Raw genomic sequence first — 25,925 nt, 5'->3', positions numbered from 1 at the left:
ACAAAAAAAAGAAAAAGAAACTTGCTAGCTTTTAGAGTAACCCTTTCTCGAGCTAGACTGCTCTAGCTCAAGAAAGGATTGCTCTGAAAGCTAGCAAGTTCCTTTCTTTTTTCTGTGTGCCTGTCTATGACTCATTGCTTCTATATTGACAGAATAAAATCACAATACCATAAACTAATTAATGCAGAGTAATGAAACTTTGGGAATTCATCTGTCTAAGTAATATATTTACGTGATTAACACTGCAAGACCACAGGTTAATGCAAGTGCAAGATAAGCCATTGCAAATATGAAATGCCGGTACATTAATAACTAGTGTAACCACCAGAATGTTAAATGCAAACATGTATGCATTGTGTTGTACAGGTGTATGGTGTCACTTTGTGGGACGGAGTTCCATGCCTGTTGAACTTGGTCGGTCAATACAAGCTCAGTTAATATTGTTTGTGGATAATGCTGGTGTTGTCATCCAATGATGTCCTACATGTGCTTGATTGGAGTCAGATCTGATTATCAAGCAGGCTAAGGCAACAAGTCAACACTCTGTAGAGCATGTTGTGTTAAAAAAGTGGTGTGCTTGAGCATTAAGTTGTTGGGAAACACCACCTGTGATGCTATTCGTGAATGGCAGAACATCAGGTCAAATCACCAGACTAACATACAAATTTTCACTCAGGGTGCCTGGGATAACCACAAGAGTGCTCCTGCTGTCATCTGAAATTGCACCCAGACTATAACTCCATCTGCAGGTGCAGTGTGTCTCCAACACACAGCCATCACTGGCACCGAGGCAGAATCAGCTTCCATCACCCTACTCTCTAATGGCCTCTCACTTGACACCACTGAAGTTACAAATGGTGGTGGTTTAGGGCTGATGGAATGGAAGCTACATGGCATCTGGCTTGGGGCTATCCTAGAAGCAACCAATATGTAACAGTTCGCTCTGTCACTGTGATGCCAATTGCTACGCAAATTGCTGTGGCAGATGCAGAATGAAGTACCAGAGCCATACACTGAACATGATGGTATTCCCTCTCGCTAATGTCATGTGGCTGTCTGGAGACTGGACTTCTTGCAACCGTACATTCTCATAACCACTGCTGCCAGCAATCATTAACAGGGTTATATTCCTGACAGTATTTCTGAAATATCACAGAAGGAACATCTAGCTTCTTGTAGCTGTATCACCTGACCTCGTTAAGACTCAGGGAGCTGTTGATAGTGGTGTCTTTGTCACCTTAAAGACATTTTTGACTAATATCAACTCACAGTGTCCAATGACTGCTACAGCATGTATTTAAAGCAAACCTGATTTGCATAATCATAGTGGTGCTACTAGCACCACTCTTACACAACTGCCACAAAATTTGAATAGACATCTTCTTTAAGATGTAGAAACACACCTACCAGCTTTCATTATATCACACAACTACTTGTTGGTGATGATTTTTTTTCCGTCAGGGTACTTTTTGGTGAGTGGTATCCTTTACTCCTAAAGTATTTACAAATATGTATGATTTATTACATAAGAACCAAATACGCATCTTCTGTTTTACTTTAGTTCATAGCTGTCTTTGCTGTATCTCTGGTCTCAGACAGGTCAATACAACAGTTACTAGAATAAATGGTAGGGAACATAGTGAATGTATGCAGTAGCAAGATGCAACATTGACTCTACAGCCAACCTTGCCATCATTCAGTAGCCCGGCACTGCAGTAACCTACTGTACTGTCATTGAATATTTGATGAATACAAGGTTGTTTATGCAAGTGTGAGTTCTTTCCAAAGACTGATGATTAATTGCCGAGTTACACAACAGCTACGAGTCTACTGAGGTGTTCTGAGAGAATATTTTGAATCATTTCCAATGAAATATAGTGGTTTGTATGTGATTGCAGTACATACTAATCATTAAAGGCACAGAAAACTTGGGAAATTAAGATTCATCTATTTCCAAAGAACAATGACATGAACCAGAAATGAATAAGTGCTTGTAAACATACTGATTCATTTTCAGTTGCTATTGTTTGTGTGTGCCCAAAACATTTTGCTAAATTGGTTAATGAAGAGGTTTTGAAAAGTTAACTGTTGAATCTTCCTCCAATACAAAAAATTGAAGCCTGATGTTATCCCACCTCTACATTTCCCAGTCTCCAGAGTGATTTAAAGGGTAGCAATGAGCCTATAATGAGAGAAAAAATCAGGTTAAAAAATGTAATGGTGTGGAGGAGATTTCACAGTCAACATATTGCCAACTAATGAAAGAAACAACTAGTGGAGAAAATATTAACTATGAAAACAAACAATGCTGCAAATGAGACAATATGTTTTAGTGTAACATTGAGTTACTTAAAACATTAAGAAAATGTGGTTGAGGCATCTTTTTCTGACTGTCAGCAAAAAGCGGTTATGAAATGACAATATACTAATTGGTTATCTGAAGCTACTGCAAGGGCTGTGACTTACATTGTATATCTTATAAAATGTTATGTTTTATCATGTACTTACTGCAATATTTTCATCCTAGTGCATCTGATATTAAAAGAAGAATCCCGCATTTCACTGACCACAGAAAAAGGGCCTAGATAAATTTTAGAAAACAAACTATCTTTTAGATATTTCTTAAAGTTTTATACAGTGAAAAACTTTTCAGGTGGGATTTTTTTTATTTATTTAAGTAATAAACAAGTTAATAATAATATACCACAACATGAAAACTCTCAATTGTATTGACAATTGTGTATGAGTGGTTCATGTGTATGTGTGGTGCACCTACCAGCTTTTATGCAGTGCAGTGAGGCAAGAAGGTCAGTGGTAACATCACCGCTTAGAGTGAATCTGCCCTTTACATCCCCTGTATATTCTAGTAACTGTAATCAGTACCATATGATCGAGCAAACACAATCTTTCTTGTTACCTTTTGCTCAGATTTCTTGTTAATTCTACGTGCTGTAAGGCCACATGCATTGCACAGCAACATAATCTTCTGAGTGGAAGGATCAAAGACCCTTCGAGGTGCACGTTGCTTATGAGTGGCAGGATGAGAACGCAATGGATTTACAACATATGGTGAACGGCATTTTTCACAGGAAAATTTCTTTTCTTGAATATCATCATCTGCAAAGAAAAAGAAGTGCTACTTTATTACTCAACAATATAAACAACAAATATTAATAAAAGACTTTCTGTTGTAATATGTATCTGTTAAGAACAGTGCAGTATTTTCAGCAGTATATTTAAAATTAAATGCAACTGACCTACAAAAGAACACTTTTTAGGTTTCTTTGTTATTTTCTTTTTCATAATCTTCTTCCTTGGGATTATAATATCTGGTGAAAATGGTCTCTTTTTCTCTCTTTTTCTTTGCGATATAATACATGTTTGGTCTACATCACGTATTTCCTAGAGAAAAAATTTAAAATAACAACACATAAATGTTTCAGAATAGACAGTTTTTCATATTCCATAAGAAGACTACCCACTCATGGTTTCTCAGTTATTGCAGACACAAGAATTCCATGGCCAACTGATATGCTTCATCGGAAATAAAAATAAGTGGATGAAATTATAAAAATTAGTCTTAATTATCAAACCTATAAATTACCATGTGGTTAATATTATAACAAAGAAGTACAGAAACAGTTATTCATCTCATTCATAGACATAAAAAAAAGCATATGATAGTGCTCATAGACTCCCATTTCTAAAAATTCTTAGATCATATGGCCTCCATCCCAAACTGATAAGACTCATTCAGCTAACTTTAACTAACACAAATTCAAAGGTTAAGTTAGAAGAGAAATGTCCAAAGCTTTCACAATAAAAATAGGACTCAGACAAGATGATGGATTGACCTCTTTGCTTTTCAGTGTGGTTATTGATTACATCATGACAATCTAGCAAAAAGAAAATCCATGTAAAATTAAAATTGGAGGAAAACCAGCATTAAGAGCAAAATGCCTTGGGTTTGCTGGCGATTTAGTTCTCTTCGCCCTCGAAACGGAAGAAGTTCACGTTCAGATCACAAGTCTCTGGAAAATTGCTTCAAAAACAGGATCAGAAATATCCTTTGAGATAACAGAAATCATGCCCATGAAACCTCTTTGCATAGATAAAATATTCATAAATGATCAGGCAATTAACATAGTTCTTCTATTTAAATATCTTGGAGAAATTATTTTGCACAACTTAGGTGAGAACGTATAAATAGAAACAACAAAATGAAAAAAAAAATGTCGAACCTGGTTAACATATAATAAGAAATGCCTGTCAGTAGACACTAAGATCCAACATTACAAAACTGTAATTCTCCCGGAATCAACTTATGCTTGAGAAACTCTCTTCCAAATTAAAAATGAAAGAAGAACCAACCAACTCCTCAAGACTGAATGAAGAATTATCAGAACATGCATCAATAAAAAATACCAGGTTGATGGAGTCTGGAGAATCCTCCCTAACGAAACTATATATTGTGAGATTGACCCAATCAATAGCACAACAAGGAAGAAAAGAATCTCATATTTCTTTCATGTCTTAAGAATGCCTGACAAAAGGATTTCAAAACAACTGATGATAAGAAGTCTCGGAAAGAAGAGAGGAGGACAGTCGGTCAAAGAAATTCAGCAAGATCTTGAAGCAGTCGGACTTAGAATTACTGATGCAGAGAACAAAAACAAAATTAACACTCTCCTTCTGAATCATAAACTTTCAGCAGAAATGACACACAGAAGACTGGTAAGGATTTCAGACAAATAAAGAAAACTGCATTCGTAATGAATGAAAAAGTACTGGGCTCAGTGCAAGAAGCAAATGGTCTAATCTTCAAAGAGAAAATGAACATGGAATGACTCAAGTGGTCTAATGTGGTCAATCAAGTTAATAATAATAACAAAAAATATAATAAAGTATCTGAGAACAAGATATGGTGTTCTCAAAAATGATTTAATATACACATACACTACTTAAAGCAATGTATTTGTGTGGTTGGGCAAGTGAAGAATCATGCCATTTATTGACCGTAATAGAGTTTGAAACCATGCTAGTCAAATACTTCTCACTTTTGCATACATTTTTATGGAACCACATCTTACAACTCTGAGAAAATATTAGATTCACTTCACATCACACAGCTATGCTTTCCAGTACATTTTTAAAATCGCCATAACTCATTTGGCAAATACGTACAAGTCACCACACCAGTGTTACACTGATTGCCCTTAACACAGTCTGCATGATTCATTATTATGTTATTTATTATTAATTCCTTTAACTCCTTGTGTGGCATAGGGCTGCAAACAAGGGTTGGCATTTTGTTCTCTCTTCTGCTAGCATTTTCACTTCTTCCCATCTTATTCCTTGCTCTTGATGTTCTGCTTCAACTGATCATCTCCACGTCGTTTTGGGCCTGCCTCATCTCTGTCGTCCCTGTGGGATCCAATCAAGTGCTTTCTTCACAATATGTTCATTTGGCCTCCAAGTGTGTGTCCTAACCATCTCCACTTCCTGTTTCTTGTTTGCAGCTCAATTGGCTTCTAGCTGGTTCTTTCTCAGAGTGTTTCATTAGAGATGACATTTGGCCACCATACCACCAGGATATTTCTCAGACATCTGTTGTTGAGTGTCTGCAGTTTATGGGTTAGCTGCTTTGTCACTTTCCATGTTTCACATGCATATAGACGCACAGATTTTACATTATTTTCAAAGATGCACAATTTGGTCCCCATTGTTATTTCCTTCGATCCACAGATAGAGCGAACGGTTGTAAAAGTGCCTTTGGTTTTGTTGACGTAGCTGTTAATGTCGTTTGTTGCACCACCATATGGTGTAATCACACTTCCAAGGTAGCAACACTTATCCACCCTTTCAATTACCTGGCTCTCAAGCTTAAACTCTGCAGTACTGTTATCATTTGTCCACATATCTTTTGCTTTTAAGACATTAATTTTCAAACTGGTGTTCTTCATTGCAGATTTAAAATGTTCTAGTTTCTCTTTCATTCACTGAGGCTGTGGGATAGAAGGCAAAGGTCATCTGGGAAATATAGGTCTCCTAAATGTGTTCTCTAGCTCCATTTTATTCCTCTCACTTTATCCGTTGCTAGTGTCATTACAAGATTCAGTACTATGTTAGATAGTATCAGTGAGAGCATGCACCTTTGCTTAGCTCCTGTTTTCACTGCTATTGGCTCTCAAAGCAGACGTTGTTGAACCTGTAACTTGTAGTTTTCATACATGCATTTGAAAAGAGCAATTTTTCTTGGGAATTACAAAAGTTTGCTGTGAGCTCCATATTTTTGTTATAATTGTATTGTTGAAGACCTTTTCAAAGTCTACAAACAGCATGTGAAGTGGTGACTGGTATGAATGTTCAGTTACTATTCTCAAGGGGTTTATTTGGTTAGTGCAAGAGCAACCTTGGGCTGCTTTAGGGATTTCTTCTTTGGATGGCTGTTCTATTTTAATTGACATATCTTGTGGGAGTCCTTCCCTGTCCACATTCAGCTGAGCCACATTGTCATCTGTAGTTTCACAGTCCAGAATGCTCTCAAAATGTTGTCTGCACCTCTGCACTTGGTCTTCTCGATTTCTGAGTAGTTTTCCTTGCTTGTCCTTGATTGGTACATCAACACCAAATTTCTTATTTGACAGTTTCCTTGTCTACATCTACATGACTACTCTGCAATTCACATTTAAGTGCTTGGCAGAGGGTTCATCGAACCACAATCATACTATCTCTCTACTATTCCACTACCGAACAGCGAGCGGGAAAAACGAACACCTAAACCTTTCTGTTCGAGCTCTGATTTCTCTTATTTTATTTTGATGATCATTCCTACCTATGTAGGTTGGGCTCAACAAAATATTTTCGCATTCGGAAGAGAAAGTTGGTGACTGAAATTTCGTAAAAAGCTCTCGCCGCGACGAAAAACGTCTATGCTGTAATGACTTCCATCCCAACTCGTGTATCATATCTGCCACACTCTCTCCTCTATAACGCGATAATACAAAACGAGCTGCCCTTCTTTGCACCCTCTCGATGTCCTCCGTCAATCCCACCTGGTAAGGATCCCACACCGCGCAGCAATATTCTAACAGAGGACGAACGAGTGTAGTGTAAGCTGTCTCTTTAGTGGACTTGTTGCATCTTCTAAGTGTCCTGCCAATGAAACGCAACCTTTGGCTCGCCTTCCCGACAATATTATCTATGTGGTCCTTCCAACTGAAGTTGTTCGTAATTTTAACACCCAGGTACTTAGTTGAATTGACAGCCTTGAGAATTGTACTATTTATCGAGTAATCGTATTCCAACGGAGTTCTTTTGGAACTCATGTGGATCATCTCACACTTTTCGTTATTTAGCGTCAACTGCCACCTGACACACCATACAGCAATCTTTTCTAAATCGCTTTGCAGCTGATACTGGTCTTCGGATGTCCTTACTAGACGGTAAATTACAGCATCATCTGCGAACAGTCTAAGAGAACTGCTCAGATTGCCACCCAGGTCATTTATATAGATCAGGAACAGTAGAGGTCCCAGGACGCTTCCCTGGGGAACACCTGATATCACCTTGTGATGTTATATAGTGTCTTGTTATTGCCTCAGTTAGCTGCTGCCTCTGCCTTAGCTGCGAGATTATTGATGAAGGTTCTCTTATCTTTTCTGAAAACCCTCTTTACCATCCTACTTAATATGCAGCATTCCTGCTGGATTTCTTCTTTTACTTATCTTCTCTGTGAGCAACTTAGCCAGAGTTTTGCCTTCCTCCTCAGCTGTGTTGAATCCCAAGTATGGTCAAAGATCCAATCTTGTCTGCTATGGCCCTTTGTTCCAAGAATTTCTTCAGCACTCTGGGCACAGATCATGTTCACTACATTCTATTGACCCTCAATGTCATTCTATTTGATTGCTCTGCTAGGCACTTCAAAACGCTTTCTTAGTTGGATCAAGAACTCCTCTTGGATTTTTGTATTGCCCAACTTTCCAAAATTAAACTTAATCCACTTCTGCCAGCAATGTCTCTTCTGTGCAGTTATTTTTAGAAGGACTGTTGCTAGCATAAGGTGGTGTTCACTACCATCAACTGCTCCTCTTTAATTCCCGACAACTAGGAGTGATCTTTGCCACTTCCTGCTAATTGCGAAGTGGTCTATCTGATTCTCTGTTCTGCTGTCTGGCGAAACCCATGACACTTAGAGACACCGTTTATGGCAGTAAATGGAACCTTCCACAATCAGGTTAAACATGCCGCACAAGTCTATTAGATGTTCTCCTCTGTTATTTTAGGTGCCCAACCCACGTTACCTGATAATCTGCTCATTTTGTGGTTGTCATTCCCAGTTTTTGCATCAAAGTCACCAATCAACAGGAGGATATCTTTTTTTCGAAGCTTTTGTGATGTTTCTTGGAGTTTGCGACAAAACGTGTCTTTCTCTCCACCCTCAGACACTTCTGTTGGTGCATAACATTGTACAATGGTCACTGGTCTTACTCTCACTGCGAAGTGAGTGAATGATTCTTTCTGTAATTGGGAAGATATGCCCTTCCTTTATTCTTCTTTCTCCAAATACCATTATTCTTGTTTCACTTGATCCTAAAATTTTTAATTGGTGTCTTTCCATTTCTTGTACCACTTCCATTTGTTTACCTGTTGGACACATTTTTCTCATGTTCCAGAACGCTATTCATGTCACCTTTTTTCATTGCCAAGGTTATCATCTTTAAATCTGTCCAATCATTGGTATTCTCTGTTGCACTTTCTGTGATATGCCGATTTCAGGTTAACAGCTTATCAGGCCATACACCCCAGCTCGATGGGAGGGCTGCTCCCGTGACTGCAATCGAGCTCACAGGAGTTTTCTGTTGAGGTTCTCTCCCTTAGCCTTCGAGGGCTCTCCTCTCTCTCTCTCTCTCTCTCTCTCTCTCTCTCTCTCTCTCTCTCTTTGTAAGACAGCAGTTATTGGTTTTGGTCTGCCGCAGGTATTTTATTTCCACGATATCCACGATATCTGATGAGTGTTCCTCTATCCACCTCCTGGGGAGGCACCTGATGAGGGCCGGTAACCCCTCTCATGGTTCATGAGACTACATAATTATAATTTATTCGGAGGCTGCCTTCATTTAGTGTGATTGTATCTTTCATACTGGAGATTTTGGCATGCCATTTCTTTTTTTTGTTTTTGTTTTTTTTTTTTTTGGGGGGGGGGGGGGGGAGTCTTAAATGTAAATGGGAGAGAATGTGCTCTGCTTCTGGAGAGGGTGTCTGAGAGTGAGGTAGGTGTAATATATCAGCAAGACAGGAGTAGTCGGCTATGAGAGGTTGATGAGGAATTTAGATGGTTTTTGTTGCAATCATGGTGTATACTAGTACTCCAAGAACACAGAACCAGAAACATTCTTCCCTGACCCAGCAGAACCCAAACAGAGCCATAAGATGGTCAGCTTGTTCTCAAGTACTAAACAATGGAAAGAGTTAAGATAATCACTCACTGTATATTTGAGGTGTTTAGTGGTGCATAGATACAGACACAAGATTTGGAATTCATTTAGGTGCATGTCTCCTGCTCAACATATCAGCTATACAATGAGTGTTTGTCTCCAGTTATTCCATTGCTTGTATTCCACCCAAGATTTTCCGGTAGCATCCTAGTGTTCTCGATAATCCACATACATTTCAGTCCTCTTGAAATACTCATCTTCACTCTAACATCTATATTCTGTTACACACTGAACTTGTCTGGGACACACTTTCCTTCAACCAGCAATACTTTGGAAACAATTTAATTTATTCACATAACAGACCGCAATTAGTCCAAAGTACAATTGTTCCAGCGTTTTCACATATGGCAAAGTGCATGAACAAATCTGCAGTAAACCAGTCATCCTTTGCCAATGAACTGATTGATTTTAATGAAACCTGTGATTGGTTTTAATGAAACCTGTCACAATGTAAGGACACAATTCAGGTCAAAAACAGTCATACAATAATAATCAATGGCAAATTGTTTATTATAAGAGTGAGCAGTGAAGGTAGTCATTTTGATATCTTCTGCTGTCCAGTTGCTCTGAATTATAGAGCTGTAAACATGATCTTCAATTTGTACTTAGCTTTCACCATCTATCTGACCTCACTTATGCTAAAAATTCATTTTAACCCGTAGTAAAGAAAAACTAAATTTTGTGTTTAGTAATAAGCAGAAAAGAAGTAAAGTATCACACAAAAATTTTCACAAAGTTCATCAAGAAGTAAGGATAAATAAAATGAAATAGCACCTACTGTTCACTAACAGTGTAACTAAATTATTGTTTCCAAACTAGAAACTACTTTTCATAGCTCCAAATTAAGGAAGAGAATAAAATATCACATTTGAGCTATCCTCTGGAAATGAAAGAAGGAACTCTGCACATGTACTAAGGTGACTAGTTTTAGCTATAAAAAAAGTTAAAATGGAAACAAAAAAATTAGGAAAAAATAAAAATATTTCTGAAGACTTGTACTGTACAAGAGCACAAACTAATGACAAACCAACAGTTCTGTTTTCAATTGCTTCCACTTTTGATGTTGCTCATGTGTGTTAGCCTGGTGCTGCTTGGCCAATTGATACTCATTTCACAATCTGACAACATAACAAATTTTTATCAACAGTTTTCCACCATCAGCAGCACTTATTTCTTATTATTAGACTCTAGATCAGTGACCTGTGATGAACCTCTTACCTTTCCACAATTCACCAGGGAGTGAATGAGCACACTGTCGATGTTTAGCCATCTGCCACAGGGGAATGTTGAAGTCTACAGCACCTATGGCACTATTTGAAATGCCTAGGCTATGTCACAATGTTCGCTTTTACCACAATCCATAACACAACAGTATGATTCACAACCACTCTTCGTAATGATGCACATCACAAAGACACGAACTCAGTCTACTACACTGACTGAAGGGAGGGAGCTCTATCTCACATTTTAATATGACCGAAGAATTCCAAATGAAAATGGATAACACCCTCATGGTGTTTTAATTACAGTAGTTATGAAACAAAGTTCTCCTTTCAGGATGGAATCAAACATATGATCTGCAGTTATATCAAATTAATTTTAACTATATCCATATTATGATATAAACAGTTTACAAAAATAAAATAAAAGATTGCTTACAGATATTTTTACATTTCACTTCAAACATAGAAAATTTTACATGATAATAAAAAAAAATAATAATCAGTTATATGTTAAATACAAGTGACCCATTCAAATACCACCCCATCACATGCCTGTGCAATAGGCATGAAGTGTTCACATCATGTAAAAGAAAAATTATGTACAGACCTCTGAAGCAAATTAAAGTAACAGCAGAAGAAGAGACACTATCTGAAGAAATCTCAAGATTGGAAAGAACAACCCATGACAGACTACATCATAGTAGAGTAAGCAGCAGATAAAATGTAACATATTTACAGCCTACACTGATTACAAAAAAGAGTATTTGGTTCCATTCAACAAAGGTGGTTTATTAAAGTTCTGCAGATTTATAACATAAATATTTCAATTACCAACAAACTCTCACTCACAATGATGCAAATTAAAACACATCTACATCTGAGGCAGCAACAAAAGAATACTAACAAGAACAAATTCCAATGAAGTGAGGCAGATTTGGAGGTGACATCTCAAATTCAATATGGTTTTATTTAGCACTCAATCAACTTTCATCAACACTCAATTTAACCACATGTGGGTTTGCCATTAAAAGCAGCATGGTTTAAGCTTTATATAAAATCATCTTATGTGATTGGATGAGGTTAATCTATGTACTTCAGCAGAAACACAGATGATCAACCTCCTAACAGCAGTAGCAAAGTGGTCTACATTAGTATGCTACTAATAAGCAGAGACAAGTTGTGGGCAAGAAAGATAGGGAAGAGCAATATCCAAACTACTTGGTTTGAAATTGGTCATGGGAGCACAACTGAACCTATGAATGTACCATTACACACGAAATCACAATACAAAATCAACAGAATTTTCTCTATTTTGAAACCAAATGAAAAAACACCTTTGAAGCATTAATAGATGTCCAGTTCCACTGTTGTTTCACACTTAGGATCTCTTTAACTGGACAAAAGCAGACCCTGTGTAAAAAGGAGGGCAGGGGGATAACAGATATTGAGCAGCTGCACAAAAAGTAGTATTTGATTTGGAAGCAGTATTTTTACAACAACCTCATCATCACAAAGCAACCGTAATCACAAATAATAATTAACCAAAATGCACTGTGGAGACCCTACAGGGTGGAGAATAGCATCCTTCACATTGTTTGCAACTGCAGAATACTCTGTCAAGTTCTTGATTCATTCATTCACAGGGTTTTGTAGTTCCCATCAAAAAGTAGAACCACCACAGATGTGGAATGAGTGAAAGTATACATTAGCAGAAATACAGAAAAGTAGTATGTACACTATAGTAACACCAAACTACTTTTATACGGCATATTATTAATCATGCTTATGCCAGCATAATTTAATCATGTACAGAAAAAAAAACTGCTTCTTCTTCAGTTATACTCAAAAGCTGCATTTGTCTGCTGCTCGGAGTGTAACATTTTCTTAGTTGCAGTGGTACTTTTCAAAGTCCTGTTTACAATACATTAGCACACACATGCAGCTTTACAATGAACACTGCTACTTGCCACACTAAAACATTTTAATTCTTGAATCTAAATACTCAGATATTTTGAAGAAAGAGCAGTTAGTGAGGTATGTTTTTAATTTTATTTTGTATTGGTGGGGATCCCCACTTCTTGTTTTAAAGTAGGTGCGAGCATTATGATTATCTTCCCACCAGAGTAAACAACTCTATTTTCAACCACAGACAAATTCTACATAAAAATTATTTTTGTGTCTTGTATTGCCATTGTGTCAATTATAGCTCAATGGAAACTGATTCTGTAAGCAAAAGACACCATTAGAGAGTAAAAGTACTGAGAAATGAGTGAAAGAATTCCTGGACCCTTATAAAAGCTTTTGCAAGATTTATGAGTGGTAGTCACAAAGTTTTAATTGCCACCTTATAATAACAAAGTTACCCAATTAAATTATTGTTGGTCTATTCATAAATCTCTGTCATCTTGGCACACAGTGAAATCCTTTAGTCACATTACCACTGTTTGCTGGCAAAGGAACCAAAACAAAATGGTGCAAACTGTTGCCATAATGGAGTCTCACACAATAATATGCTTTCAGAAACAGAAATGTTGCAACTGATCAGATGATGACTTCTTTAGCCACCTGTATTATCCTGACTCAGCTGCTAAATTTGCAGTGCTGCTGAAAATGAATTAACACACGATACTCCACTTTATCATCGGGATACACTACTACTACTACTACTACTACTTCTTCTTCTTCAACCCCCCCCCCCCCCTTCCTCTCCCAACCCCCCCCCCCCCCTCCCCCTGTGGCATGGTATTTCGATGTTTATTATGGATACAGATACGTATCTGCTAACAAACAAACAATTACAACATGATTGGATAGGTGAATAATCTACGCACCGAGTGGCCGCAGGAGATGGTTCAACTGGCTCTGAGCACTATAGGACTTAACTTCTGAGGTCATCAGTCCCCTAGAACTTAGAACTACTTAAACCTAACTAACCTAAGGATTATTAAATATTGAAACAAACTGTAACACCTAGAACCGCTTGGCCACCCCGGTCGGCCAGCGGCAAGAGAACGCACATATTAAGATACGGAAATCTGCAAGCTTTTGGAGACCATAGCTCTTTCTTCTAACAAAAGGGTTGAAGGGCAAGGAGGAGGGGTGAAGGAAAAGGATTGGTGAGGTTTAAGAAATGGGGAGAGCTTGGAAAAGTCACCCAGAATCCTGGGTCAGGGAAGACTTACTGGACAGGATGAGGAGGAGAGACTAACTGTTAGGGACTGGACTGGATGAGATTTGAAAACCTGTAAGCATATAGGTGGAAGACAGGGCAATAAGCAAGACAGATATTACTGACGCAGCACTGTGCAGAAGTTAATAAGAGTGGAAAGCTAAGTGCGTTGTATGTGTAAGAAGAGAGTGGGAGAGGGAGTGGGGGGTGGAGAAATCAGAAAAGTCAGTCAATAAAAGACATAGAAAACTAGAAGGGAATGAAGAAAGGAACACCAAGACCAAAAAGATAAACATAAGTTAAGGGCAGGTGGGTGGCGAGTACCAAGCATGTAGTGTCAGTTCCCACATGCACAGTTCTGAGAGACTGGTGCCCGGAGGGAGAATCCAGATATGTGTGGTGGAACAAGTGCCGAGTTCACAACTATCGCATTGTACAGCATATTCAGCAAATGGGATATTGTGTGTTGCCAGTATATACCCTCTAGCTATGTCCATTCATCCTAACTGATAACTTGGTAGATAATGGGTATAGGCAGAGGGTGTATACTGGCAACACACAATATCCTATTACACAGCATGCTCTACAACATGACAGTTATGACCTTGTTTCACCCCACATCCCATCTGGATTCTTTCTCCAGATACCAGTTTCTCAGAAGTTCACAGGTGGAAACTGACATTACAACAAGTCCTTGGTTCTCACTACTGAGCTGACCTTAATTTCTTTGGTCTCTGTATTCCTTTCTTCACTCCTTTTTATTTTGTTTTACATCTTTATTTTCTGACCTGTCTGTTCATCCCCCCCCCCCTCCCCCCCCCCCACACACACAACTCTACCAAATACAGATCACTTACATTTGTGCCCTTATTAATAATGCATGATGTTTAGTCAGTCATCTCTGTCTTGTGTATTGGATATCTTCCACCGTTAAATTCTCAGGTTTTCAAACCTCATCCAGTGCAGTCAACAATAGTCAGATTTTCCTTCTCATCCCATCCGGTATGTCTCCTAGGACCTGGGGTTCTGGGTGATTTTTCCAAACTCTCCCTATTTCCTAACCCTCACCAGCCTCTCCATCTCTGCTCTTCCTTCGCTTTCAGCACTTCTGCCAGAAGACAGAACCACTGGTTCCAAATTCTTGCAAATTTCTGTAGCTTTACATGTGTGTCCTCCTGCCACTGCTTGGTCAGTAGGTTTTTTATCCATTCAATTATATTATTTTTTCAACAATTGGTTATTTTCATTGAAACAATAATGTAATTTATTTTTATGAGGTGTTTACTAAAACTTCATGACTATTGCAAACAATGGAAACTCCTGGTTGGAATATCAATAATATAAGGAAAAGGCTAGGTTGTTACTCATCGTAAAGATGACCTGCTGTGTTGCAGTCAGGCACAACAAAAACATTGTTACACATTATAGCTTTCGGCCAAAGCCTTCTTCAGTACAGAAAAACATACACACATTCACACAAGCAAATACATCTCATGTACACATGACTCCTATCACCAGAAGCCTGACTGATTGCACCTGCTGGTGGTAGTGGTCATATGTGCACTCTCATTGATCAATTCTGCTGACGACACATTTTATTTTTATTTTAGGCACAGAGCCCAAGAAGTGGGTGATGGAGAAATCCAATTTAAAAAAACATGATCAATTAGAAAAGATGTTCATCATATAGGAAGATGAAGAGGACTGCCGTAGAGAGGAAGCTGTGGTTGCAGAGACAAGGCTTAACCTATTGAAAGAAGAGGAAGCTCCCCAAGATAACTGCATAAGACACCAGGGAGCAAAAATGTGTATAATAAATTAACACTACTCTTATCTTTAGATCAACTCAATGAAAGATGCCTCTAACATGCTGAACTGAGGTTTTTAATTATTTTACCTGTTTGTTGAGTCCATTTTAACTATTATCTAGTGGCACCTTAGGAATTTTACACAGTCTGTTTTATTTGGTGTATGACTATTAATGTCTAGGTTTGGTCCTAACATGCCACTATTGTTTGCCTGAAGTCATACAATATGAGTCTTTCAAACAATGGAAGGTGCATAAACACACTGCTAAACATTTAAGCTTCTGGACCAAAAAAGCCCTTCTTCCTAAACAGAAAAAAAAACACACACACACACACACACACACACACACACACACACACACACACACACACACACAAAGCACAACTTACATGTATACAAGGCCACAGCCTTCGGATGCGGGGGCTCAACTGCAAACTTCAACTGTATCTGAATAGAGTAGCAATCTGCTGGAATGGTTGATGAGAGAAAGGAAGTGGCATGGGGCAGGGAGGAGAAGGGAAAGCAGGGTAGGCAGGGTTAAGACTATGTATTGCCTTTGGGAAAGTGCAGGCGTGTGGTGGGGACAGAGTGGCCTGCTAGGTGCAGAGTTTGGAGGCTGTGCTGAGTGAAGTGAGGTGGTCGGGAGTGGGGGTGAAAAGAAGAGGGGGGAGGAGAGAAGTAGAGAAGGTAAAAATAGTAGTAGGTGTGTTGGTGGGATAGAAGGAATGTGTAGCACTTGAGTGGGAGCTGGTAATAGGATAGGTACATGGAGGACAGGGACAAGCGAAGGATCAGAGCAAGGGAGTTACAGGAATCAGGAATAAAGAAGATGATGTAGGGACAGTTCCTACATGTGCAATTCAGAAAAACTGGTGTTCGTGGGAAGAAACAAGATGGTGCAGGCTGTGAAGCAGTCATTATAGTGAAGCACACTGTTTTAGACAGCACGTTTTGCAACTGGATGGTCCAGCTGTCTCTAATCCACTGTTTGGTAGTGGCCATTCATGTGGACATACAGCCAGTTAGTTGTCACGCCCACATAGAAAGTGGCACAGTGGTTGCAACTTAGTTTGTAGATCACAGGGCTGCATTCACATGTGGAGCTACCTTTGATGGGGTAGGAAATGCCAGCGACAGGACTGGAGTAGGTGGTAGTGAGAGGATGTAAGACAGGTTTTGCATTTAGGTCTATTGCAGTGATATGAGCCATGATGAAAGGGGCTGGGAGCAAGGATGGAATGGGGATGGGCAAGGATAATGTGTAGGTTTGCTGGGTGGCAGAACACTACTGTAGGAGCGGTGGGGAGGTATTTTCCTCATTTCAGGATATGACAAAATACACTCCTGGAAATGGAAAAAAGAACACATTGACACCGGTGTGTCAGACCCACCATACTTGCTCCGGACACTGCGAGAGGGCTGTACAAGCAATGATCACACGCACGGCACAGCGGACACACCAGGAACCGCGGTGTTGGCCATCGAATGGCGCTAGCTGCGCAGCATTTGTCCACCGCTGCCATCAGTGTCAGCCAGTTTGCCGTGGCATACGGAGCTCCATCACAGTCTTTAACACTGGTAGCATGCCGCGACAGCGTGGACGTGAACCGTATGTGCAGTTGACGGACTTTGAGCGAGGGCGTATAGTGGGCATGCGGGAGGCCGGGTGGATGTACCGCCGAATTGCTCAACACGTAGGGCGTGAGGTCTCCACAGTACATCGATGTTGTCGCCAGTGGTCGGCAGAAGGTGCACGTGCCCGTCGACCTGGGACCGGACCGCAGCGACGCACGGATGCACGCCAAGACCGTAGGATCCTACGCAGTGCCGTAGGGGACCGCACTGCCACTTCCCAGCAAATTAGGGACACTGTTGCTCCTGGGGTATCAGCGAGGACCATTCGCAACCATCTCCATGAAGCTGGGCTACGGTCCCGCACACCGTTAGGCCGTCTTCCGCTCATGCCCCAACATCGTGCAGACCGCCTCCAGTGGTGTCGCGACAGGCGTGAATGGAGGGACGAATGGAGACGTGTCGTCTTCAGCGAACAGTCGCTTCTGCCTTGGTGCCAATGATGGTTGTATGCATGTTTGGCGCTGTGCAGGTGAGCGCCCCAATCAGGACTGCATACGACCGAGGCACACAGGGTCAACACCCGGCATCATGGTGTGGGGAGCGATCTCCTACACTGGCCGTACACCTCTGGTGATCGTCGAGGGGACACTGAATAGTGCACGGTACATCCAAACCGTCATCCATCCCATCGTTCTACCATTCCTAGACCGGCAAGGGAACTTGCTGTTCCAACAGGACAATGCACGTCCGCAAGTATCCCGTGCCACCCAACGTGCTCTAGAAGGTGTAAGTCAACTACCGTGGCCAGCAAGATCTCCGGATCTGTCCCCCATTGAGCATGTTTGGGACTGGATGAAGCGTCGTCTCACACGGTCTGCACGTCCAGCACGAACGCTGGTCCAACTGAGGCACCAGGTGGAAATGGCATGGCAAGCCGTTCCACAGGACTACATCCAGCATCTCTACGATCGTCTCCATGGGAGAATAGCAGCCTGCATTGCTGCGAAAGGTGGATATACACTGTACTAGTGCCGACATTGTGCATGTTCTGTTGCCTGTGTCTATGTGCCTGTGGTTCTGTCAGTGTGATCATGTGATGTATCTGACCCCAGGAATGTGTCAATAAAGTTTCCCCTTCCTGGGCAATGAATTCACGGTGTTCTTATTTCAATTTCCAGGAGTGTATAGTCAAAGTGTTGGCAGAGAATGTGATTCAGTTTCTCCAGTTCTGGGTGGTTGTGAGTAATGAGAGGAGTATTCCTTTGTGGCCGGACACTGGGTATTTGACAGGTGATGCGTAACTAGAGAGACAAGGCACAGGAGATCTGTTTCTGGACAAGGTTGGGAGGGTAATTTTAGTTTTTCAAGGTCTCAGAGATGCCCTTTGCTTATTTAGAGAGGGACTGTTCATTATTATAGATGGAATGACCATGTGTGGCAAGGTTGTATGGAATGGGTGGCAGCTGTGGAGGAGGAGGGATTGTTGGTGGTTGGTAAGTTTCATGTTGATGGAGATAGCGATTTAGCCATCCTCAAGCTGGAGGTCAATATTGAGGAAGGTGGCTTGTTGTGTTGAGGAGAACCAGATGAAGCAAATGGGGAAGACGGTGTTGGGGTTCTGGAGGAATGTGGATAGAGTGTCCTCACCCTTGGTCCGTGTCACAATGATGTCATTAATTAATCCTAACCTTGTGAAGTGTTTGGGATGTTGAGTGAATGTGAAGAACTTCTCTAGATGGACCATGAATGTGTTGGTGTAGGATGGTGTCATGTGAGCTTCTATTGCTGTACCATGGATTTGTTTACAGGTGATGCCTTCAAATATGAATGTAGGTTATGGGTAATAGGCTGAAGCTGTTAGTTAATGAGAGCAAGTATCCTCTCTGTGGATGCACAGTAACTGGCCACAGTGTGGTGTCCTGAGTGGTTGGGTTTATTGACTTTAGCAAGAATGCAGAAGGTAGGCGTGTAGGGAGTGGTAGGGGTGAGGAGACAGATGGACTCAGGAGAAAGAATCTGGGATGGACTTAAGGATTTGAGAAGGTACTAGAGATCCTGCTGGGTTTCAGTATTGGGGTTATTGTGGCAGGCTTTGTATGTGAATATATCTTATAGCTGGCTGAGTGCCTCTACTTGGTATTCCCTGCAGCTCATAACTGAACTGGTCGAGCCCTAACTCCTGCAGTTGTGAACCACAGATATTATTCCACCTCTGAGTGAGGTGAGGTGAGGTGAGGTCTTATTTGTGCCTGCAAATCTGCACCTTGGACTATTAAAGCAAATGGTTGGTGAATAATTGTTTCTCAAGCCAAAGAGTCGGCCAGTACACACCCACATGACTTGTTACCCACAGAGTGACAACTGAGCACACAGTACAATAAGGTCCAAGAGAGAATCGTGAATAGCTAATATCACAAGGTGACAACAGCAATCTCAATAAGTCACATTCTATGAACAAGTGACCATAAGGAAGGAAGGAAGGAAGGAAGGAAGCAGGAAGGAAGGAAGCAGAAAGGAAGGTTAGGGTTTAATGTTCCATAGACATTGAAGTATATTAGAGACAGAGCACAAGCTCAGAGTTTTTCAAGGGCGAAGAAGGAAATTGGCCATGCTGTTTTAAAGAAACTATCCCAGCATTTGCCTCGTACAGTTCAGGTGTAGCACAGAAAACTTAAATCAGGATGTTTGGACATGGATCTAAACTGTTGTCCTCCCGAATGAGAGTCCAGTGTGCTAACATTGCACAATGTTACTTGGTAAGGGACCATAAAACAACATGATGAGATGCATCATGAAAACAATTAGCAGTTTGGATATACAGATCATGTGTGTTCATTTCATTGTGACACAAAGAACTATCTTCTTTTCTATGAACCAAGACAACTAAAAAAGGGAGATCTCAATTTTTCTCAACTTCCATAGTGAAATAAACGTTTGGACTGAGAGTGTTTAGATGATCTAAACATGAAGGAAGCATTGTGAAGTCATGTACTCATACTACAAAGGTACCTCCAAAGATATTTGTGTTTCAGGACTGTTGGTTGAAGTGCTTTATACTCTAAATCTTCCATTAAATGGTTAACTACTATGGAAGACAGATGACTGCCAATTGCAAAATCGAAATTTTGTTCAAAACATTGGTTTTTAAACAAAAAAGTAAGTCCGATTGAGTATATGATTGAGGAGATGTATGATGTCCTTTTCCAACTTAGTTCTTAAAAGCTGTAATGAAGCCACAATGTGTAAGTAATCCCTTCATGTTATGGCCACGTACGGCCACAATGATTTTTTTTTTTTTTTTTTTTTTTTCCATGTAGAACATCTAAACTCTCTTCCTCCCAGAAATTGGTTCACTAATGGTAGTGAAGAAACGTAGAGACCTCTTTCAGCTGAATTTTGTGATTTGTAGAAAATAAGATGGCCCTTTTAGTCACAATGTGTTTCACAAGCAGACACGGACTGATCCATGTATATGAGCTACTAGTTGTTATCACCCATTCCATACACAGAGCATGAGCTGTCTCCGATAAGTAGAACTTACCCATCTCCAGGCATTCAACCAGCATACATTCAACATCAAGCATAGTCAGAATATATGGAGATCTCCACTAAGATGGTCTTCCTTCCTTTGGCTTATGGTGTGTCCTTCAAGGCTGACAGACTCTAGAAGAAACACTGTATAAAATATGTCTTATACCCTCTGGCGTAAGAGCAAATGATGCTGGGTTCCATAAAAGATGATCTGTGTTTAATGAGACCATGGAATATACAACATCCTGTGTCAGTGAGGGAAATAATACAATGGCCAGACATACTGCACTGTTAAAGATATGTGCTGAACATAAACAGCACACGAGACTATGTCAGCCAGATAAATCTGCTGTTGCTGACCACTTCTTGATAAAAGACATGGCATAAAGTATAAAGAGACCAAGATCTTGCCTGCTGCCACCTGCTGGGATTCTGTCAATAAAGAAACAGACAAAATACTTGAAGCAAACTTCATCAACAGGGACAGTGAATTTTAGCTTACCACTGGCAACACAGAGATAGTGTTGGGTGTGTAGAAATGAATTCAATGTGATCCCACAGGTGAGGAATTGAAGTCTGGACAGAGGCAATGTAGCAACACCTTCTGAAGATGAAGACACTGGGGCCTACAGCGTGTGGCTGGGTTTTCCCGTGCTGCACATGCAGCATCAGTAGCTTTTTTTTCCAGCAAGAGGTTCTGGATGTCAGCATCCGCTGGAATGATATTATAAACCTGCCTCCTGGAAACTACTCTTTTCTAACAAACCAACATATACAAGGGTGAGCCACTGCAGATTCCCACTGTCGCACCTTAAGACGATGAGCAAATGCCTTAGTGAAATATCGTGCAGTTTCCACAATATCATCCAACACAACACTCAAGAACCTCTCAAGCACAATCAAAATTATTTACAAAAGATCAGTTTCACATTATTTGAAAGAGAAATTTATTTGAACTTGAGTGCAGATTCGTGAACACTTTACAATAAAATCAAATGTTTACTGCCATGGAAATGGAGTTGAGGTTAGTTCACAGCCATTACACAATTACAATAAACTGAAATAATATGTCAATAAGACTCTAATCATTTAACATTTTGTGAATATTGAAATTACACAAAACTAGTCACTACACAATTTTATTGATGCATTTGTAAAAATTAAATACTAAGCTTAGCTTTGTTGTACAATGTTGCTGCAACACATATTATGTTCTCGGTACAGATAAGTTAATACTGTTGTGGCATATGGCAGGTGCATCACAATCCAGCCACATCTCACACAACAGAGCACTGTGGATTGCTCCCATCATGGCCTTGCAACTAGACTGCAGCCAATCTTGCATATAACAGCCCCTGTAGTCTCTGGGGGTGCGACACTGCCAGTACCAACTTCCCTCTGCAGGCCACATGATACTATCATAAACTTCCTAGTATTCCTCCACCAGACAGTCTTGTCAGGATGATACCCAGCAGCTTGCCAGTCAGTGTGAGTTAACTTCAGTTTATTTTTCAGAGCAGTGCACATTCGTCAGAGCCTAAGACTTTGCCAGTGCCACACGTACAGACTCTGCCTATGGCAATGTTTCAATATGGTAACTGTCAGAGTACTCAGCTAGTACCCTCAAGAACTGTTATGGTACTAGCGAGAAACTTTCACTGCATCACGATAACCCTTTAGATGTTTTTAATTTCAAAACCATTTCAGTGCTATCCAGAACCAAATGTTATTGTGTACTCTGTATTATTAATAAATTTCTATTGTTCTTGGTTACCTGGGCACGTGTGTTTTCTTGCGTGAATCACCCACTCAAGGGATACTAAAATGGTGGTGAAGTAAAAATCAGTATTCAATCAGGTTGTCTTCCTCTGCATTTGTGTGCCCTCCACTTTGTGTTTTCATGGTTTCTGTTCCTCATTAAGACATATTAAGACATCCCCCAGTCACTGTTAATTGCTTCCTTTGGCTTCCTTGCCTTTACGTGTCTCATTCCTTCTGTTCTGTGGGTCAGTGGTTTCCCTATCTGTTCTTCTGTTTTCTAAGTGGTCATTGCAACTTTCATCCTTTTCCCTCTTTTCCCTCAATTTGCACTTTTATGTGTGCGACACTGCTTTGGGACCCTACTTTGTTTTTTACTCTTCATCCCAGTGCCAAATTTTTCAGTTGTCTACACAGTTTTTTTGCTCTAACATGTTCTGCATACCTATGCAACAATTTTGTCTCTTATCTTGGCTTGTTACCACATTGTGCTAATGTGGATGCATTCATTTTCCAGTGTTGTTTGTGCTGTTTCTCTGTGCCTGTCCACTTCCCTTGTTTCTTGTCAATATCTTTTATGTTTTTGTCCTTGGTCTCACTTGTAAATTTGCCATGCTCTTTCCATGCCAGAATTATCAGTCCTGCAGCTTCCCCAGGTATGAGCTCAGTAGACGGTCTGTTTGACCCAGGACATTGCTCACTTGATTCAGCAATGTATGATGGCAGTTCCCCTCATGCTGTGGACATGATAGCATAGCTTTTACATCACACACAGCACTTCCTGTGCACCTCTGAGCTTATTTGATGGTGCCTCGCCCATCCTGACGCTCCCCCATGCCCAGGACTCATCTCTGCTGCCTCCACTTCCCCTGGAATTCATCAGTGCCTTGGATTCATGGCCTGCATTCTTTGCCACACTGAACCACATCCTTCACATTTTTGCAGTTTCCAATGTTTCCTTCCTGGCAGCCTCTGGCCCGAAGGCCTAGAGCCGCTCTAGCACACTTACCTCCAGTGCTGTCCCCTCTGACCTGGCTCTGGCACCGCCTGCTGTGGCACCATCTGCTCTGGTGTCACTTGCTCTGGCGCCGCCTGTTCTGGCACCTGTTGTTCTGGCATATCCTGCTGTGATGACTCCCACTGCTGTGCCACCATCTCCAGCATCACTCAGTTCAGCACACCAGCCCTTTCGCAGCTGGCCAGGTCAACATCTTCTACGTTGGACCTTCTAACGTACTTTGTGTCCCCTCGGCAATCACCAACCTCATTGATGCCCCTTCTCCATCTGATGGTGGTGTCATTAATCTCTTTTCTGCTTCCACTAATCTGGGCCTGGCACATCTGTCAACTTGCCACCTTCCTTTCTGTCTGTGCCGATGTTCCACACCTGGCTCCAGTGCTCTCCTTCTCCTTCTTGGCCCCCTCACTTCCCTGTGAAGGTCTCATCCATCTCAAGCTCTTGCCTTCTTCTCCAACACTTACTTCTGTGGTGTGCATTCCACCTTCTGTGAGACCCTATCTGTCACCGCCCTGACCTGGTTGCCATCCCCGAATGTCTCATTGCAGTCACACTGTGCACCCTCACAGACTTTCCTGCATCTTCTGTACTCCTGCCTTGGAAGTTTCGTCACAAGGCCTGACGGTGTCTGGTTTTGCTACCTTTGGTGGCCTGGTTGTCCTTCATCTGCATGTCTCTCATTTTTCCAGGTTTTCTCCTCATCTCATCCATTGCCCTGACAGCATAGTGACCGCCTCCATTGACTGCTGTTGCATTCTGTCGGACACCCGGAGCCGTGGACATCCTTCCTTCCGAGGGTAGCTCAATGCTATGGCTCCTGCTACTGCTCATGACAAGGTGTCCAATGACCTCTCAGGGCATTTAGCTTGCACTGGTGCATTTGGACCAAGCTGCTTCCATGTCCTCTCCACCACTGCTGCCAGGCTGGCACCATCATGTCCCAGATGCCACTGCACGTTCAAGCACCTATCTCCCATCAGACGCCAGTGCTCTGGTGCCATCCTCCCATTCAGCCTCTGTTGGTGACACGTGTGCCTTGCGACCCTTGTGCCAGGTACCTACTGCATCATTTAGCCAGCACCAACAATGACCTCACCCCTGGACCCAGTGACTTCCTAGGTTACAGCACCCTGGTCCCAATGCTTCTTCAGGCTCCAGCACTGCCAGCATATTCATTATTGGCCATCGTGCTGCCGGCCTTCATGCCAATGGCTCACTCACTATTCTCCACCATTGGGCCATCCCTAGTAACTCCTACGCCGGGATGTCTCTGATAATGGTCATCTCCTGCATACTCTGTGGTCTTCACCTCTCTACCAAGTGCCAGCCTTTTCTCTTCAAAGCACCCTATCCATGCTTCCATCTAGACTTCACCAGCAATCCTGTTATCTGGTCCTGAAAGTTTCACTGCAAACCTGGCCTTGCCAGGGCACACCACCTTTGGCAGCTCAGTCACCTTTCTTGATAACATCCTTGTCTGATCCCCCTTTTATTCTCATGTAAACTTCTCTCAGATGACTCCACTGTCTGTGCCTTGGAGAATAAGGATGCCGTATATTAAGCAGTCATCTCCACTACAGCCACCACTTACACAGACATATAGCTCCACGACTCCCACATGGGGAAGAGAGGAATGGCTATGGCTCAGCAGCTGTCTACACAGTGAGATGGTTCCATCAACTCCTCCACAGTAACGAGGACTGTGGCATTTGGCTGTTGCCTCACAATCCAACCACATGGCACATCAACAGAGTGCTGCAGGTTTCCGCCCTTTCAGGATGCCTGCAATTCAGCCATAGCCCACCCCACCTGTGACAGCTGATGGTGCCACACTGCCAGCAAAAGCTTGCCTCCACAAGCCATATGATACTAGCATGATGTCCTCTGCCAAATGGCCTTATAAAAACACCACCCAGCAGGTTGCAGGTCAGTGCGAGTTCCAGTCTCAATGTCCAACATCAGAAATCTGCTAGTACATAAATCAGAGCAGTGCATGTCTGTCAGAGCCCAAGACTTTGCCAGTGCTCCATGTACAGCCTTTGCTTATGGCAGTGTTTTGCTACAGCAACCAACAGTATAATCAGCTAGTACCCCCAAGAAGAGTTACTGTGTTAGCAACAAACTTTCAAAGGATCAGAGCAATCTTTTAGTTGCTTCATTTCGAAACCACTTCAGTGCTATCCAGAACCAAATGTTATTCTGTACTCTCCATGTTATTAACAAAGTTCTACTGTTCTTGGTTACCAAGACACATCTCTCTTTTTGCATTGCATCACCCACATGTGGGATACTAAATCTGCTATAGCTATAAATGGGTTAAAATTAAACCTAAGTAATTATGAAAC

At 41.3% G+C, this 25,925-nt stretch overlaps 1 protein-coding gene across 3 annotated transcripts in view; it reads right to left on the bottom strand.

Moving 5' to 3' along the window:
* LOC126365997 (uncharacterized) overlaps positions 1-25,925 on the bottom strand; it is a 119,126-nt gene that overhangs the window by 77,382 nt on the left and 15,819 nt on the right. For all 3 annotated transcript variants that reach the window (XM_050008820.1, XM_050008821.1, XM_050008822.1), the window contains exons 3-4: positions 3,258-3,402; positions 2,918-3,117 (exon numbers count right to left, since the gene is read on the bottom strand). In XM_050008820.1, coding sequence (XP_049864777.1) covers positions 2,918-3,117; positions 3,258-3,402 — 345 coding nt within the window. The remainder of the gene's footprint in view (positions 1-2,917; positions 3,118-3,257; positions 3,403-25,925) is intronic.

Source organism: Schistocerca gregaria, chromosome 4 (genome assembly GCF_023897955.1).
Source record: "Schistocerca gregaria isolate iqSchGreg1 chromosome 4, iqSchGreg1.2, whole genome shotgun sequence".
Classification (NCBI taxonomy): domain Eukaryota; kingdom Metazoa; phylum Arthropoda; class Insecta; order Orthoptera; family Acrididae; genus Schistocerca; species Schistocerca gregaria.
The sequence above is the reverse complement of the archived record's forward strand: the minus strand, read 5'-3'. Positions and strand labels throughout refer to the sequence as shown.